We start from the raw sequence: 19,018 nt of genomic DNA, 5'->3' as shown, positions 1-19,018 counted from the left end.
AGACAAATTCAGACTGGGAATAAGGTGCAAATTTTTAATGGTGAGAGTAATTAAGCATGGGAGCAACATACCAAGGATGTCCATCACAGACAATTTTTAAATCCAGCTTGGATGTTTTTCTAAAAGATATGCTCTATGAATTATTTTTGGGAAGTTCTAAAGCTTGTGCTATACAGGAAGTCAGATTAGATGATCACAATGATCTCTGTGGCCTTAACATTTGACTCCCTCATAATTTGCAACAAGGTATTGGATGTTGGGAGGAGGTATCTTTAGATTTCCCCCACCCACATGAAAATCCACCCATGTATGCTTTTGATTAAAAAAAAAAAAAAAAAAAAAAACATTCCACACATGCGCAGTAGAGACTTCAGGGATTTTAGCTGCTAAAATCGGTGAAGATTCTATCCCCACTGAAAGAAAAGGAGTACTTGTGGCACCTTAGAGACTAACCAATTTATTTGAGCATGAGCTTTCGTGAGCTACAGCTCACTTCATCGGATGCATGCCGTGGAAACTGCAGCAGGCTTTATTTAAACACAGAGAATATGAAAAAATACCTCCTCCCACCCCACTGTCCTGCTGGTAATAGCTTATCTAAAGTGATCATCAGGTGGGCCATTTCCAGCACAAATCCAGGTTTTCTCACCCTCCACCCCCCCACACAAATTCACTCTCCTGCTGGTGATAGCCCATCCAAAGTGACAACTCTTTACACAATGTGCATGATAATAAAGTTGGGCCATTTCCTGCACAAATCCGAACCTGGATTTGTGCAGGAAATGGCCCAACTTTATTATCATGCACATTGTGTAAAGAGTTGTCACTTTGGATGGGCTATCACCAGCAGGAGAGTGAATTTGTGTGTGGGGGGTGGAGGGTGAGAAAACCTGGATTTGTGCTGGAAATGGCCCACCTGATGATCACTTTAGATAAGCTATTACCAGCAGGACAGTGGGGTGGGAGGAGGTATTTTTTCATATTCTCTGTGTATAAATAAAGCCTGCTGCAGTTTCCACGGCATGCATCCGATGAAGTGAGCTGTAGCTCACAAAAGCTCATGCTCAAATAAATTGGTTAGTCTCTAAGGTGCCACAAGTACTCCTTTTCTTTTTGCGAATACAGACTAACACGGCTGTTACTCTGAAACCTATCCCCACTGAGTTTACTCCAGCCCGGGCCTGAGGACTTTCCCTGAAATTGCAGATGTTGTGGGCCATGACGAATCCTGAACTGACAGCAGGAAGCCTGTCTCTCCTGTCTTAATGACTTCTAGTAGGCACAGGCAGCATGGAGGACAAAGCTAACTGTTTCAAAAGCAGAGGGGTCAAGAACTGGATCTTGAGGGCAGGATGGATTGGGACAAGGAGCAGGTGTGAGGCAGGGGGAGAACTGAGTCTACAGCTGCAAGCCAAGGAAGAAGGCTACACCTGGGTGACAAAGAGACTAGACAGGGAGCCAGGAAAGGGGAAAAAAGCATAGGTTGGGGGACTGGGATTCAGTGTGAAGCTGCAATTGGGTGAGCAAAGAGAATGGAACAATGATGCAGGGCGGATGCTGAGACTGGACAAGGAGCTCAGGAAGAGAGGGATGTGGGTGGACGAGAAAAGCAGACTAGATGAAGACTTAGGGGAAGGAGTATGGACTGGCTGGGGAAGGAGACTGAGATGAGAAGCCTGAGGAATGGAGACAGGGACTGGGGCAAGGAGCTGGGGGTAAGGAAGTGACGTGACTGGAACAGGGACAGGTTGGAGGGTGTCAAGGCAGAAGGGGGTTACACTTAGGGGGAATGGGAAGAGGAGATTGTACCCACTAGATTACATTCCCCTCCAGAGCCAGGAATCTTGGATTCCGTTCTTGAGTCTCACCTTTCATCTTCTGTCAGCATATATCTGTGAAACCAACTGGCAAAGTATCCCATTCCTTTCTAGTGGTGGTCCACATAGAGGATGACAACTTACTTTTATTATCAATGACTCTGTTAAGTCAAGTGGAAAAGGTGGTGTGGTGGATCTAAAAGTTCCAGTATTGCCAAAGAACCATTTGAGCGCGCGCACACCCACCCCCGCCCCCCACAGTAAAAGAATGTTAAGCTTGAAAGTCAAGCAATCGAAAGTTAGGAAATGCCAGAATTAAGGTTGTATGTGCAACCTGAATTTGGCCACCTCATGCATATGCATTATAATACATTCTTTAATTACATAATCACTTATTATTTTTCCATAGAACCACTGCCTCATTCAGTGCAAAGAATGGATAGTGCTCATTTAGCTAGCTGTTCAATATTTTCTCTTCTTTGTTCAATGAAGGCCTTATTTATACTACACATTATTAAAACCTTGTTCTGAATACAGAATTATTAATTTCCTCATGGGCTTTTTGATGGCACTCCTCACTATAGTACTGGAGTGCTTCACATATTAATGAATTTATTTTCACTATACCCCTTTGAATATTACTATCCTCATTATGCAGATCAGAAGCTGAGAGACAGTAAGGTCAAAAATATCCACTAATTTTGGGTGCTCAATTTGACACACCTAGGACTTGATTTTTCACAGTACTTAGAATTATACAGCAATTTATAGTTTCAAAGCAGAGCTCCCACTGACTTCAGTTTTAGTTATGTGTTCTCAGCACTCTGAAATTAGATCTCAGAATCTGAAATCATGCATCCAGAAATGACAGAACACACAACTAGTGATCACCTGTGAAATATTTGGTTTAAGTGACTTGTCTAGCATCACATAGGAACTCTGTGGCACATCCAGGGATACCATTTCCCAGGGCTGCATTCAACTGTCTTAACCATCTCTTCCAGCAATCCCCTGGCTCATTCACTACACACCTCTCAGCTAGAGCAACAGATAAAGCAGGGGTCCTACAGATTACAGCTTCCTTTACTACACAACCCTGATTTATCCCTAGAGCAGGTCCAGTTTGTGCGCTGAGTGAAACAAGGGTCCTGTGGAAAAAATAGTACTGAATCACATAATTCATACAAAACATTGTATCATAATGCATATGCTAAAAAGAGATCAAATTAAGGTTGTATGGGCAACTTTAATTCAGCCTTTCCTAATTTTTCAGTGCATGACTTTGCCTTCTTAAATATGTTTTTAAATATTGTGTGTGTGTGTGTGTGTAATATATTAGTTTTTGTCTTTGTGTGTGTTAAGAGTTTATCAAAACAAACTGGCCACTAGAAGTAAACAGCACCAAACTGGAAAAAATCAGTAACAACCTTTAATCTTAGAATATATTAGAGAAAACTTTGCCCTTTAACACATTTTGCTGGGCCCATGTACATGCGACACTGTTAGGCTGTACCATCACCTACTATTTGGAGTCTCATTTAACAAGCACAGTTTATCTAATTGAGATCATAATGGTCCTGAAATATTTAAGACTACTTTAATTTGCAGATCACTAAAGTGACAGAGACATATCATAGTCTAGTGGGGAACACTTTAATCCACAGCCTTTTGATTTCTTAGATATTCATCCTCTCGGTGTGTTCCATAAAAGTGCCTTGGGGGTTACTCATAGTATGAAAGAGGAGAATTAATAGACCATGAAGTGTACAGTTGCTTTAGCTGGCAAGCCATAACAGTCGTCAGTGAGTCAGTATCAGACAAACAGAAGGATTACTGACCTAATGGATTAACATCTCATTTAGATTTTTTTTTTTTGTTGCTAACTTTTTCGTTACTTAAATGGCTCTCAAAGTTTGTGAGCCTTTCAAATAAATTTTAAAAAAACAATAATATTCTCCCTTCCACTTCCTTCTTTGCCACCAAGAAGCAGATTAAGAAAATGTAGCTGGGCTTACCTGAAAATTTCACTTTTTCAAATAATAAGGGCTTGTCTACTTGGGGAAGTTAGCATGCAGCAAGAGTGTCAATTTACAGCACACTATCTACTCTGCATTACATTTTCATATAAGAATATAAGAACTGTCATACTGGATCAGACCAAAGGTCCATCTAGCTCAGTATCCTGTCTTCCGACAGTGGCCAATGCCAGGTGCCCCAGAGGGAATGAACAGAACAGGTAACCATCAAGTGATCCATCCCGTTGCCCATTCCAAGATTCTAGCAAACAAAGGCTAGGGACATCATCCGTGTCCATCCTGGCTAATAGCCATTGATGGCCTATCCTCCATGAATGTATCTAGTTCTTTTTTGAACCCTGTTATAGTCTTGGCCTTCACAACATCCTCTGGCAAAATGCTCCACAGGTTGACTGTGCGTTATGTGAAGAAATACTTCCTTTTATTTGTTTTAAACCTGCTGCCCATTAATTTCATTTGGTGACCGCTAGTTCTTGTGTTATGAGGTGTAAATAACACTTCCTTATTCACTTTCTCCACATCCATCATGATTTTTTTAGACCTCTATCATATTCCCCCTTCTTCGGCTCTTTTCCAAGCTGAAAAGTACCAACCTTATTAATCTCTCCTCATACAGAAGCTGTTCCATATCCCCAATCCTTTTTGTTGCCCTTTCTGAACCATTTCCAATTCCAATATATATTTTTTGAGATGGGGTGACCACATCTACACTAATTATTCAAGATGTGGGCATACCAGGGATTTACATAGAGGCAATATGATATTTTCTGTCTTATTATGGACTCTTACAGGCACTAAAAGTGCCATTGGCCAATTTAGCTTAGTACATTTTTAGGGCTTGTTTCAAGAGCAAGTTACTGCACAGCAAGCCGGGTAAATAAAAATCAACGATAAAAAAAAATTGGATCTTTTTAAATTTAAATTGCTTTTTTCCTCAAAGCATTTTATCAAAAAAATCTGATCTAAGAGTTTTAATTAAGATACATTACAGCTCAAAGATATCTCATCATGGAATAGGGATTACAAATTCTAATTCTATAGTATGAGACAATATATTCATGTAATGTTTAAGAGAAGTTTTGTAAATGAGTTCCAATAGTTCATGGATTATGGACCCAATTTTATGGGGTTTCAGGGGCTTCTGTATAGATTTAGGTTAATCTTTCTATCTGCCCAATGGGACTCAGTGCTCAGTCTAGAAGATACCATCAGAGATGCTTAGTTTTCCAGTTCTCAAACTGTGGATTTGTGTCTCCAGAGATGACATGCTTGTTAAGAGTAAAAATGGTTTTATATAAATATATAGAAGTAAGAAATAACAGACCTCAACCCTATTATCCCTCTGCAAATTTGTGTACACAGAGTCAATCTCTTACCTCTCTAAAGGTACAAAGCTTCAAGAAATTAAATTAATAGAGGATGGTTTGGGGTGGAATAGATCTGGACAAGGGGAAGAAGTCTGGAGATAAATGTGAGAAGGGAGGGACAGGAAGTAGAAACAAAAGTGAAACTGTTTGAGCAGCATATTCCAGAAGTCTCGAGGTCTTCCTGAGTTTAGCCTCCATTGATTTGAGATTTACCATACCATTTGCTCACTAGAAGGGAAAACCTGTAACGGCAGCAGGCTGTAAGAGAGACCCAGTTTGGGAATAAGAACCATTCAAGAAATATGTTTGCTAATGATGTTTTAAAGAAAGTCACACCAGTAAACTAGTGGAAGTGACTTAAGCACTTGGATTCAGAGACTGTTGAAGTGATAATCGCACTTAACAGCAATAGTTTCTTCTGCCAGTGTAGAAAGAATATTTTCTTCCTTTGGACTAATTCATTCCAAATTGAGAAATTGTTTGGGACCTGGAAAAGCAGGAAAGCTTGTTTTTCTTTTCCAGATTATGAACAAACAGGAAAATGAAGGTGAAGACAACTGAGTTAGATGCAGAAGCCAATATTTTTTAAGTTTCTCATATTAACCTGGCTGACATAGTCGATTTGATTTTTAATATTAATATTTCATTTAACTATTTTAAACAATTTTAACAAAAACAAACCTGATTTTAAAAAACTTGAATGTTTAACTAAATTCAAAAAATCATATGCTTTTTTTGTTAAAATATTATGTTTGCTGTTAAAGAAATAAATCCAGAATACAAAATGTTGTTGTTTTAGTTAAATAAAACAATTTAAATGTCTGTCTGTCTGATGTTCTCCGAATACAGTATGGCAAGAAAATCCTCCAAATGTTAATGATTAACCTGTTGAACGGGAGATAGTGACTTCATAAATATCAGCTTCAGTTACCTTTGGTAAATAAAATAACCAAACAATCATTTTCTGATATACCTGTAAAACTAATCTGAAAAGTTTTCAAAATAAATCACTTTAAACAGGGCTGGCTCCAGGCACCAGCGTTCCAAGCAGGTGCTTGGGGCGACAGTTAGAAAGGGGTGGCAGTGTTTCCGCGGCGGTAGCAATTTGGCGGCAGCCCCTCTGTCCTGCCAGCCGCAGCAGCAATTCAGTGGCAGCTTCTCCGTCTTGCCGTCCGTGGCAGCAGTTTTTTTCACTGCTTGGGGCGGCAAAAACTGTAGAGCTGGTCCTGACTTTAAAAATGCATAGTGTGTACCTTCTAAAATGTGTACCTATGCTTCTATAATGTGTACCTACACCTATCTCTGAGTTGTGAAGAATACGTATTAAGGTTATAACAAGCAACAAGAATGTATTTTTATGTAGAAATCCAAGATTAGAGTCTTCCTGACTAGTGATTTAAATCAATTTGATTTAAATCAACCCACCCTGACAGCAAGCCAAGGTGTGACTCTACAGTCCCATGCAGACACTGCTACAGCACAGTGAAATCTGCAGAGCAGGGCTTAGCATGCTGCTACATCAAAATGTAATACTCCAAGCTGCACTCCAGGACTTTCATTGCATTGTACCACTGTTCATATGGAACTTCACTGTGCAGCAAGCTGGTGTGCAAAGATTTACTTCCTGGCTTGCAATACAGTAGTTTGCTGCACAGATAAGCCCGAGAGTGAATTAAGGTAAAGGTCACAAAGGCACTTTTAGTGTGCAGTAAGAATGTCTACACAGGGAGTTAGTGGAGAGTAGCCAGCGTACTGTAAATACACCCTCACTGGTTGAGCTCTAACTTTCCAGGTAGACAAGCCCCAAAGTCCACAGATCCATTACACTGGGTACTTCAGCCTGCTTGCACCTTGGGCAGAACCAGATTTGTCAATCACTGGCAACAGAGACGTGCCCCATCTCCTGATGCACCCTCCAGCTGAGGAAACTTCCACAGCCAGGATAATTCAAAGCTACTTTCCTAAATTCGACTCTGTTAAGTACATCTTATGGAAAACATTTCTCCTATTCCAGAGCACAGTGAATTCTACATAACAACAAACTCAAATCCTTGTATGTTAATTTTCATCTTTATACGGGATCATTTGTTTGTCCCAAGGTGAGCCAGATCCTACACAAAGAAAGAAAAATTTCAGATAAGCACAGATAAATTTTCCTATTCTTCATGCTAAGGTATACAGATATGTTTCCAGGATGGGAAACAGGATTATTCTTTAAATTTGGACAAACAAAATGAGGCAGATTACATATAAATCACTGCTCGCTTTGCCTGGGCACAAAGGCCTTAAGAAGACTTCTGCCAAAACAAAGGAAATTACATTGGCTAAGATTGTATGAGGAATATGCAGTATGTGTTTAACTAAAGGCCATCTATCAAATCTCAGTACAGGACACATGAATATCCTGCTCTGAGATTATTAGTGCTTGTAAAAGCCCTGGACTCTGATGCTAAACTAAAGGAGGAATATTTCTTTAAGTGAATGAATATTATGACAGTTCTGAGGACTATCAGACAGAATTATATTGGGGAAGTTCTATGGCCTGTGTTATACAGATGATCACAATGGTCCCTTTTGGCCTTGTAATCTATGGAAGGGTTCAATCTGTGCTGTAAAGAATGAGGTTCCAACGTCATGCTGTATGACCTTGGGGTTTTGGAATAAAGTTGCTGCCCTGAAGAAGTTTTTAAACTCGTAATTCATAAAAAACTTCCTTTACTGAACATGCTGAGAACATCAGACTACAGAGACCTGAACTTTTTGTCTGGACACTCTTACACTGCCATAATAAGGCCTCCTGGAGGAAATGAAGGCTATGTTCACTGATTTAATGTGGTAGCTAAACTATGGACTTTGCAACATCCAGTAGAATAAATTCTACTTGTTTTCTCTTTTAGGGTTCATGAGAGTAATAAACCCACTACATCTAAGTATTCATCTTAAGCCTGTTTGTTCCTGGATGAAGGAATAGTCTTGCAATAGCAGACATCCTCCGTGAGATACAGACATCTGAAAATTCATTGCTAGGTTAATCAAGATTGAAAGCCAGAAAGACAAATAGTATCACTATGGCTCTCTCACTTCTACAAAAACACAAGAATGGCCATACTGGGTCAGACTAATGGTCCATCTAGCCCAGTATCCTGTCTTCGGAATTGGCCGATGCCAGATGCTTCAGAGGGAATTAACAGAACAGGCTATCACTTAGTGATCCATCCCCTATCATCCACTCCCAACTTCTAGCAATCAGAGACTAAGGCAATGATCCCCAAAATTTTTACCTCTCATCTACCCTTACCTTGTCTATGGCCCCAGAATCAGGACCAGGAGTGGGGCTGTGTCTCCAGGAGTGGGGGATGCGGACGGGGTAAGAGGGCTAAGGCTGGGGGCGGGGCTGGGAGTGGAGCCCCAGGCACGGTGCCGGCAGCCAGGGAATTGGGATGACTTGTCATTTTAGAAAAATTCAAGTTATTTTTGAATTGTGTATTCATAAAGCAAAAACTTACAGACTGCTTTAGGTAATGACTATATGCACAATTATATTAAGATATTACATTTGCTTAAAGAACTGAGAATGACCTAACAAATTCAGTTCTAAAAACCCCAATAACAATAATGCAGAACCAAATAAACAAATCATAAATTCTAAAATATTTTTATAATGGACGTGCATGCTCTTATATGATAATAAATAAAAAGGATTACCTGATCTGAAGATCCAAAATGATCTGTCTTTTATCTACGTTTTCAGTGTACACTTTTACACCATTGATCCGAAGTGGCTGAAACAATAACAACAAGGTGTCCATTTAAAGACGTTAAACTTTCTTCAAAAATTTGTCATGTTTTGAACCTTATCTTTCACAGAAGGATTAGTATTGATTAACATAAGTAAAGTTGCAGCAGGAATTGCTTACATATTTATTATCTACATTATTTCACCAAAGCATTATTAAAAAATGCAATTTAAAACATTTGTCAATTTAACACAGTGAAGTAGGAGGGGAAATTTACTGGCCACCTATGCAGCTTAATCAAAGTGCTGCCATGCTGTATCTCGACAAACCTTGTAAGACCATTCCTGGAAACAGCATCCAGGGCGTAGGTTTCAGGCTTTACCCACATATTTTATGCTAAGCCTTTGTTCCGCTTAAAAATCTCTTTCCTGCTTGACAGGGGACATCACTAATTCTCTCCCCACGCCCCCAAAAAAGAAACGTCCCATCACTTCCTTTATCAGGCTTGTTAAAACAGCAGCACTGAATGGAAGCTGACAGGAATCATATGCAATTTAGAATACTACAACTCATTCATATCAACCAGTGTGGGGAAACTGTCACATAGGAGCCTCAAGAATATTTTTTTTTGCCCACAGAGTCTGCAAAGTTTTCAGCTCTTGCTGACCTCAGAAGTGAAAGAGAGATTCAAACTTTAATACCCTTGTATAGCAGAGTACTGCAATTGGGCCGGTCTACACCAGGTCTGAGAACAATTAAGAAATTAGACACACACTCTGATGAGGTTAAGCATATTGTTCTGTTTAATGTTCTTTAATGACTGTTTTTATAGATTTTTATCTTGGCTGTTTGTAAGTGAGGAAGAATCCTTCCTTACAACTCACAGCAAACTATATCATTAGAACTAGTTCACTAACCAATGTTTCCATTTTAGATTTTTCTAAAATAACTAAAGTACATCATGAAAAGACTCATTTATGGAAGTTTAAACTTCAACTTTTTTAGTAAAAAGAAAAGGAGTACTTGTGGCACCTTAGAAACTAACCAATTTATTTGAGCATAAGCTTTCATGAGCTCAAATAAATTGGTTAGCCTCTAAGGTGCCACAAGTACTCCTTTTCTTTTTGCGAATACAGACTAACAGCTGCTACTCTGAAACTTTTTTAGTGGAAAGGTAGGATTCCAAGACATTGAAGCTTGGGCTAATTTGAATTGATTTTATAGTTCTATATTGTATTAAAAGGATATGCAAGAATTAATTATGTAAAAATACATGTTCTGTATCTTTCTTTCTGAAGGTCTCTTACAATTCTTGAATGATACGTATTCTTATTAGAGAAGACAAAGAGCCATCTTGCTATAGCCTCTCTCGGTACAAGTAAGAATGTCAATTTTGCCCATGTGCAACTCCTGTGAGTGTGCACACTGAGGGTATGTCTACACTACGAAATTAGGTCGAATTTATAGAAGTCGGTTTTGTAGAAAGCGTTTTCATACAGTCAATTGTGTCTCCTCACACAAAAGCTCTAAGTGCATATAGTCAGCAGAGTGTGTCCACAGTACCGAGGCAACTGTCTACTTCCGGAGTGTTGCACTGTGGGTAGCTATCCCACAGTTCCCGCAGTCTCCGCCGCCCATTTGAATTCTGGGTAGAAATCCCAGTGCCTGATGGGGCTAAAACATTGTCACGGGTGGTTCTGGGTACATACAGTCAGGCCCCCCCTTCTCTCCCTCCTTCCGTGAAAGCAAGGGCAGACAATCGTTTTGCACCTTTTTTCTTGAGTTACCTGTGTAGACGCCATACCATGGCAAGCATGGAGCCCGCGCAGCTAACCATCACCGTATGTCTCCTGGATGCTGGCAGACGCGGTACTGCATTGCTACACAGCAGCAGTTTATTGCCTTTTGGCAGCAGACAGTGCAGTATGACTGGTAGCCATCGTTGACGTAGTCCTGTGTACTCTTTTAACTAACTCGATGAGGTCAGGGGCGCCTGGGCAAACATGGGAGTGACTCAGCCAGGTCATTTCCCTTTTAAGTTTTGTCTCATGGCGATTGAGTCCTACCGGCAGTGCACTGTCTTTTAATCAGCAGCCAGCAGAAGATGATGACCAGCAGTCATACTGCACCATCTTCTGCCAAGCACCCAGGAGATGACGATGGCTAGCGGTCGTACTGCACAGTCTGCTGCCAGCAAGATGTATAAAGATAGATGAAGTGGCTCAAAACAAGAAATAGACTAGATTTGTTTTGTATTCATTTTCTCCTCCCTCCCTCCGTGAAACCAATGGCCGGCTAAACCCAGTTTTGAGTTCTATCCTTGAGGGGCCATTCAGTTTCTTGAAAAGCCACCCCCTTTATTGATTTTAATTCCCTGTAAGCCAACCCTGTAAGCCATGTTGTCAGTCGCCCCTCCCTCCGTCAGGGCAATGGCAGACAATTGTTCCAAGCCTTTTTTCTGTGCAGACACCATACCACAGCAAGCATGGGAGCCGCTCAGATCACTTTGACAATTAGGAGCACATTAAACACCACGTGCATTATCCAGCAGTATATGCAGCACCAGAACCCGCCAAAGCGAAACCGGGCGAGTAGGCGACGTCAGCGCGGTGACGAGAGTGATGAGGACATGGACACAGACTTCTCTCAAAGCACGGGCCCTGGCAATGTGGGCATCATGGTGCTAATGGGGCAGGTTCATGCGGTGGAACGCCAATTCTGGGCTCGGGAAACAAGCACAGACTGGTGGGACCGCATAGCATTGCAGGTCTGGGACGATTCCCAGTGGCTCCGAAACTTTTGCACGCGTAAGGGCACTTCCATGGAACTTTGACTTGCTTTCCCCTGCCCTGAGGCGCAATACCACCAAGATGAGAGCAGCCCTCACAGTTGAGAAGTGAGTGGCAATAGCCCTGTGGAAGCTTGCAATGCCAGACAGCTACTCGTCAGTCAGGAATCAATTTGGAGTGGGCAAATCTACTGTGGGGGTTGCTGTGATGCAAGTAGCCAACGCAATCAAAGATCTGCTGATATCAAGGGTAGTGACCCTGGGAAATGTGCAGGTCATAGTGGATGGCTTTGCTGCAATGGGATTCCCTAACTGTAGTGGGGCCACAGACAGAACCCATATCCCTATCTTGGCACCGGAGCATCAAGCCGGCAAGTACATAAACCGCAAGGGGTCCTTTTCAATAGTGCTGCAAGCACTGGTGGATCACAAGGCACGTTTCACCAACATCAACATGGGATGGCCGGGAAAGGTACATGACGCTCGCATCTTCAGGAACTCTGGTCTGTTTCAAAAGCTGCAGGAAGGGACTTTATTCCCAGACCAGAAAATAACTGTTGGGGATGTTGAAATGCCTATAGTTATCCTTGGGGACCCAGCCTACCCCTTAATGCCATGGCTCATGAAGCCGTACACAGGTAGCCTGGACAGTAGTCAGGAGCCGTTCAACTACAGTTGAACTACAGCTGTTCAACTACAAGTGCAGAATGGCGGTAGAATGTGCATCTGGACGTTTAAAAGTGCGCTGGTGCAGTTTACCGACTCGCTTAGACCTCAGCGAAACCAATATTCCCATTGTTATTATTGCTTGCTGTGCACTCCACAATATCTGTGAGAGTAAGGGGGAGATGTTTATGGTGGGGTGGGAGGTTGAGGCAAATCGCCTGGCTGCTGGTTACGCGCAGCCAGACACCAGGGCGGTTAGAAGAGCACAGGAGGGCATGGTGCGCATCAGAGAAGCTTTGAAAAACAGTTTCATGACTGGCCAGGCTACGGTGTGAAAGTTCTGTTTGTTTCTCCTTGATGAAACCCCACCCCCTTGGTTCACTCTACTTCCCTGTAAGCTAACCACCCTCACCTCCCCCCTTCGATCACCGCTTGCAGAGGCAATAAAGTCATTGTTGCTTCACATTCATACATTCTTTATTAATTCATCACACAAATAGGGGGATAACTACCAAGGTAGCCCAGGAGAAGTGGTGGTGGAGAGAAGCACCAGGAGGGGTGGTGGAGGAGGGAAGGACAAGGCCACACAGCACTTTAAAACTTATTGAAGGCCAGCCTTCTGTTGCTTGGGCAATCCTCTGGGGTGGAGTGGCTGGGTGGCCGGAGGCCCCCCACCGCGTTCTTGGGCATCTGGGTGAGGAGGCTATGGAACTTGGGGAGGAGGGTGGTTGGTTACACAGGGGCTGTAGTGGCGGTCTGTGCTCCTGCTGCCTTTCCTGCAGCTCAACCCATACACTGGAGCATATTAGTTTGATCCTCCAGCAGCCTCAGCATCGAGTCCTGCCTCCTCTCATCATGCTGCCGCCACCTTTCAGCTTCAGCCCTCTCTTCAGCCCGCCACCTCTCCTCCTGGTCTTTTTGTGCTTTCCTGCACTCTGACATTGTCTGCCTCCAGGCATTTGTCTGTGCTCTGCAGTGTGTGAGGACAGCATGAGGTCAGAAAACATTTCATCGCGAGTGCGTTTTTTTCACCTTCTGATCTTCACTAGCCTCTGGGAAGGAGAAGATCCTGTGATCCTTGAAACACATGCAGCTGGTGGAGAAATAAAAGGGACAGTGGTATTTAAAAAGACACATTTTATGGAACAATGGGTACACTCTTTCAGGGTAAACCTTGCTGTTAGCATTACATACATAGCACATGTGCTTTCGTTCCAAGGTCGCATTTTGCCTCCCCCCAGCATGTGGCTAGCACCTCCCCACTCCCCGTGGCTAACAGCGAGGAACATTCCTGCTCAGCCACAGGCAAACAACCCAGCAGGAACGGGCACCTCTGAATGTCCCCTTAAGAAAAGCACCCTATTTAACCAGGTGACCATGAATGATATCACTCTCCTGAGGATAACACAGAGATAAAGAACGGATGTTGTTTGAACGCCAGCAAACATACACTGCCATGCTTTGTTCTACAATGATTCCCGAGTACGTGCTACTGGCCTGGAGTGGTAAAGTGTCCTACCATGGTGGATGGAATCATAGAATATCAGGGTTGGAAGGGACCCCAGAAGGTCATCTAGTCCAACCCCCTGCTCGAAGCTGGACCAATTCCCAGTTAAATCATCCCAGGCAGGGCTTTGTCAAGCCTGACCTTAAAAACCTCCAAGGAAGGCGATTCTACCACCTCCCTAGGTAACGCATTCCAGTGTTTCACCACCCTCTTAGTGAAAAAGTTTTTCCTAATATCCAATCTAAACCTCCCCCACTGCAACTTGAGACCATTACTCCTCGTTCTGTCATCTGCTACCATTGAGAACAGTCTAGAGCCATCTTCTTTGGAACCCCCTTTCAGGTAGTTGAAAGCAGCTATCAAATCCCCCCTCATTCTTCTCTTCTGCAGGCTAAACAATCCCAGTTCCCTCAGCCTCTCCTCATAAGTCATGTGTTCTAGACCCCTAATCATATTTGTTGCCCTTCGCTGGACTCTCTCCAATTTATCCACATCCTTCTTGTAGTGTGGGGCCCAAAACTGGACACAGTACTCCAGATGAGGCCTCACCAATGTCGAATAGAGGGGAACGATCACGTCCCTCGATCTGCTCGCTATGCCCCTACTTATACATCCCAAAATGCCATTGGCCTTCTTGGCAACAAGGGCACACTGCTGCCTCATATCCAGCTTCTCGTCCACTGTCACCCCTAGGTCCTTTTCCGCAGAACTGCTGCCTAGCCATTCGGTCCCTAGTCTGTAGCGGTGCATTGGATTCTTCCATCCTAAGTGCAGGACCCTGCACTTGTCCTTATTGAACCTCATCAGATTTCTTTTGGCCCAATCCTCCAATTTGTCTAGGTCCTTCTGTATCCTATCCCTCCCCTCCAGCGTATCTACCACTCCTCCCAGTTTAGTATCATCCGCAAATTTGCTGAGAGTGCAATCCACACCATCCTCCAGATCATTTATGAAGATATTGAACAAAACCGGCCCCAGGACCGACCCTTGGGGCACTCCACTTGATACCGGCTGCCAACTAGACATGGAGCCATTGATCACTACCCGTTGAGCCCGACAATCTAGCCAGCTTTCTACCCACCTTATAGTGCATTCATCCAGCCCATACTTCCTTAACTTGCTGACAAGAATACTGTGGGAGACCGTGTCAAAAGCTTTGCTAAAGTCAAGAAACAATACATCCATTGCTTTCCCTTCATCCACAGAACCAGTAATCTCATCATAAAAGGCGATTAGATAGGCATGACCTTCCCTTGGTGAATCCATGCTGGCTGTTCCTGATCACTTTCCTCTCATGCAAGTGCATCAGGAATAAGGCTGCCCTCCCCAGAAACCTTTAGCAAAGGCTTTGGGAGTACATCCAGGAGAGCCGCGAATGCCAGGGCAAATTAATCATTAAACATGCTTGCTTTTAAACCACGTATAGTATTTTAAGAAGGTACACTCACCTGAGGTCCCTTCTCCACCTGGCAGGTCCGGGAGGCAGGCTTGGGTGGGTTTGGGGGGTACTGGCTCCAGGTCCAGGGCGAGAAACAATTCCTGCCTGTTGGGAAAACCAGTTTCTCCACTTGCTTGCTGTGAGCTATCTACAACCTCATCATCATCTTCCTCATCCCCAAAACTTGCTTCCGTGTTGCCTCCACCTCCATTGAAGGAGTCAAACAGCACGGCTGGGGTAGTGGTGGCTGAACCCCCTAAAATGGCATGCAGCTCATCATAGAAGCGGCTTGTTTTGGGCTCTGACCCAGAGCGGCCGTTCGCCTCTCTGGTTTTCTGGTAGGCTTGCCTCAGCTTCTTAAGTTTCACGCGGCACTGCTTCAGGTCCTTGTTATGGCCTCTGTCCTTCATGCCCTGGGAGATTTTGACAAATGTTTTGGCATTTCGAAAACTGGAACGGAATTCTGATAGCACAGATTCCTCTCCCCATACAGCGATCAGATCCCGTACCTCCTGTTCGGTCCATGCTGGAGCTCTTTTGCAATTCTGGGACTCCACCATGGTCACCTCTGCTGATGAGCTCTGCATGGTCACCTCTGTTGATGAGCTCTGCATGGTCACCTGCAGCTTGCCTTGCTGGCCAAACAGGAAATTGAAATTCAAAAGTTCGCGGGCCTTTTCCTGTCTCCCTGGCCAGTGCATCTGAGTTGAGAGTGCTGTCCAGAGCGGTCAAAATGGAGCACTCTGGGATAGCTCACGGAGGCCAATGCCATCTAATTGTGTCCACAGTACCCCAAATTTGACCCAGCAAGGCCGATTTCAGCGCTAATCCCCTTGTCGGGAGTGGAGTAAGGAAATCGATTTTAAGAGCCCTTTAAGTCAAAAAAAAAGGGCTTCGTCGTGTGGATGGGTGCAGGGTTAAATCGATTTAACGCTGCTAAATTCGACCTCAACTCCTAGTTTAGACCAAGGCTGAGGGCACATATGCACAACTTAGTTGTCTGAATTGGAATTTAGCCAGAATGTAAGGGTTAACCTCCAGGATTCTTAGATATTACAATATCAGTCTTATCTTTATTCCATTCCTTATCAGAGCCTCAGTTTTGTGTCCCAAATGAAAGACAGCATATTCAACATCACAGGGTTCTGCTCCTGACCTTGCACCACTCACAACACCATGCTCAGACACTGATTCAGTACTGACACAGATGGAAGAGTCCCACCTATTAATTAACATCACTTCCTGGGGTTTTCCTTTCCTGGATCTCTTCAATCGAAGAGCTGACCTTGTTCAGCTTATACTTTATTATTTACTATTTATATTAGAAATGCACCTTAAGATACCAAGTGAGATCAGGGTTCACTGTGTTGTACAAGCACACAGTAAGATTCTCTGCCTCAAACTTTACAATCTAAAAAGACAAGACAGATAAAAGTTGGAGGAAAGAAAGCATTATCATCCCCATTTTACAGATGGGGAATGAAGTCAGAGAGTCTGATCGACATCACCAGGGAGACTGTAGCAGCACTGGAAGTTGAACTCAGATCTCCTGAGTCCCAGTGGGCAGGCTGGGAGAAAAGGAGAAGCAAGCACTTTGAAATCCCCATTGGAAACCATTCTTCACATTCATGATAGCTTGGAAGAACAATGTAGGACGTTTTCACACACAAAAAGTATATTCAAGTTAATGTTTAAAGTCAAATTTACACAAGTTAAGAAGGAAGGTACTGTACATCTGGGGTCAGGCTTGGGTTATGAGGGATTACAAGTGTTGGTTACAAGGTTAATAAGATATATACATAGTACATAACAGGCATAGACTCAGATTGGGGAGCAGGAGTTTTTTAAAAACGACAGTGGATAAGTGATCTCGGGTACGCCACCCATAGAATGTATTTAGACTCCAAGTCAATATTGGTGTAGTGAATAAGTACATGGGTGGGGTGCGTCCCTTGGTTTGTCAGGGAAAGAAGGAAGTGGGTTATTTCTCTGACCGGTGTTCTCAATTACTTGACCTGGTACTGACGGTGTCCAGTGATGTGCTCCGTGATACTACATCCTCAACTGCTCTACACCTCCACTTGACACAGATGAGCATAAGCATATTGGTTGCTCTAAGCCATCTTTGTATTTCCCTAAAGGCTACTGGAGGTCATTCTAGCCTTTGTTGTAATTCAAAGCAGTCTCAGAGCAGCTCAATTTCATTTGGCTGGAACAATCCCTAAGGGCTCCACAGCTGGGGACTGCTAGAAGGCAGCATGCTCTGGCCATGCCATGCCTTCTCTGCAAGCCAGAGATTCACCCTTACCAGAGGAATACCCAGCTGACTGTTAAGGAAGCTGTACAGACCATTTGTGTCACTGACATAGTGCAAAGTGGCCAGAGCAGTGGCCAGGATCTGATCCTTTTAATTATCAGCATTGAAGTTCTAAGAAATAGAAATACAAACAAACCAAAACTATCAAAGAAGCAACAGAAGTCTTCTGAAAAGCTCCTGACAGACCAGCAGAGAGAGGAATTTTGGTGTGTTCCGCAACTTTGAGTTAAAGTGGCAATATGAATCAGGATCATATCCTTAAAGTTCAATGAATACATAAGCAAGACTTCATTCTCTCTAAATTAGACTGGAAGTATGCTGTCAAATATTTTCCCTACATTGTTACCTCTATATCTGAGCTTCTCCTATGACTTACACTGGAGGCTGAGACCAAATTCATTCACTCATTTAAACTCATTGAAGTCAATAGAGGAATTCGAGGCATGAATTTGACTTTCAAACACTGTCAGATTCATGAAAAGGGGAAGGGTAATATTTGTTCAAGATAAGGGGGAAGAAAATGGTAAGCATCAATTTTTGAATGCTCAAAAAGCTTGCTACACAAGTTCTCATATATGCTTTACAATCTTTTTATTTTTTGTTTTTGCTTCACCATAGCTTCATTATACTAGCAATCAGCCACCTAACCAACCACAAGGAGACATTAATAGCCACACCATACAAGACTGGAATGAAGATTCTGCTGTGTAAGGAAACAAGGGTGAGGGTAATTCCTTCTTCAAGAACGTAACTCACAGTAGTGTAGTACTGTAACACAACAGTAGCATTATACATACTCAACCAACGTACTAGTGCTCCCCACTGAAATCATAGGCCTCACACTAGTCTTTTTTTCCCAAAATTTGTTACCAGTGGGATCAGCAGTGATTTTTTTTAATTAACAAAGCAAAAAAGATTCCTCCACCTAAAGTATCATTTAAGCCTACTGAGTTAATTTAAAAAGGTATTAGTGAGAGGCTTACATTTAATTATGTTAATATCGGAATCCTTTAAGATTAAGGATTACTGTCTTTGCCATTCTCCCACAAGTGGGATAATCTTTCCACAACGGTGATCCTAGATCAAAAGGCAGCATTAAATTTGCCTCCCAAGTCTCACACATTTGCATTTTATTATTTAATATTTATATTATATTATAGTAGCACCTAGAGGCCCTTAACAGGACCTCATTGTGCTGGGTGTTGCACAAACACATTCAAAGACATTCCCTGCCCCCAAGAATTTACAATCAAATGTCACCAAAAGGCCTTACTTGTGTAACTTTAATGTATCATGTTAAAAAAGCAAGAGAGAGACACATTTAAAAACTCATAAGTTAAAAGAA

At 42.8% G+C, this 19,018-nt stretch overlaps 2 protein-coding genes across 5 annotated transcripts in view; both read right to left on the bottom strand.

The window, feature by feature from the left end:
- Nucleotides 1-19,018, bottom strand: part of ESYT2 (extended synaptotagmin 2) — a 130,307-nt gene that overhangs the window by 71,387 nt on the left and 39,902 nt on the right. For all 4 annotated transcript variants that reach the window (XM_073334532.2, XM_073334533.2, XM_073334534.2 and 1 more), the window contains one exon: nucleotides 8,926-9,002. In XM_073334532.2, coding sequence (XP_073190633.1) covers nucleotides 8,926-9,002 — 77 coding nt within the window. The remainder of the gene's footprint in view (nucleotides 1-8,925; nucleotides 9,003-19,018) is intronic.
- LOC140907778 (uncharacterized) lies at nucleotides 12,877-19,001 on the bottom strand. Its single transcript, XM_073334539.2, has 3 exons — nucleotides 15,866-19,001; nucleotides 15,367-15,769; nucleotides 12,877-13,504 (listed from the first exon to the last, which is right to left on the bottom strand). Exons 1-3 carry the CDS (start codon nucleotides 16,055-16,057, stop codon nucleotides 13,440-13,442), a joined length of 660 nt encoding a protein of 219 aa, XP_073190640.1. The 5' UTR covers nucleotides 16,058-19,001; the 3' UTR covers nucleotides 12,877-13,439.

Source organism: Lepidochelys kempii, chromosome 2 (assembly GCF_965140285.1).
Source record: "Lepidochelys kempii isolate rLepKem1 chromosome 2, rLepKem1.hap1, whole genome shotgun sequence".
In the NCBI taxonomy this organism is placed as follows: domain Eukaryota; kingdom Metazoa; phylum Chordata; order Testudines; family Cheloniidae; genus Lepidochelys; species Lepidochelys kempii.
The sequence above is the reverse complement of the archived record's forward strand: the minus strand, read 5'-3'. Positions and strand labels throughout refer to the sequence as shown.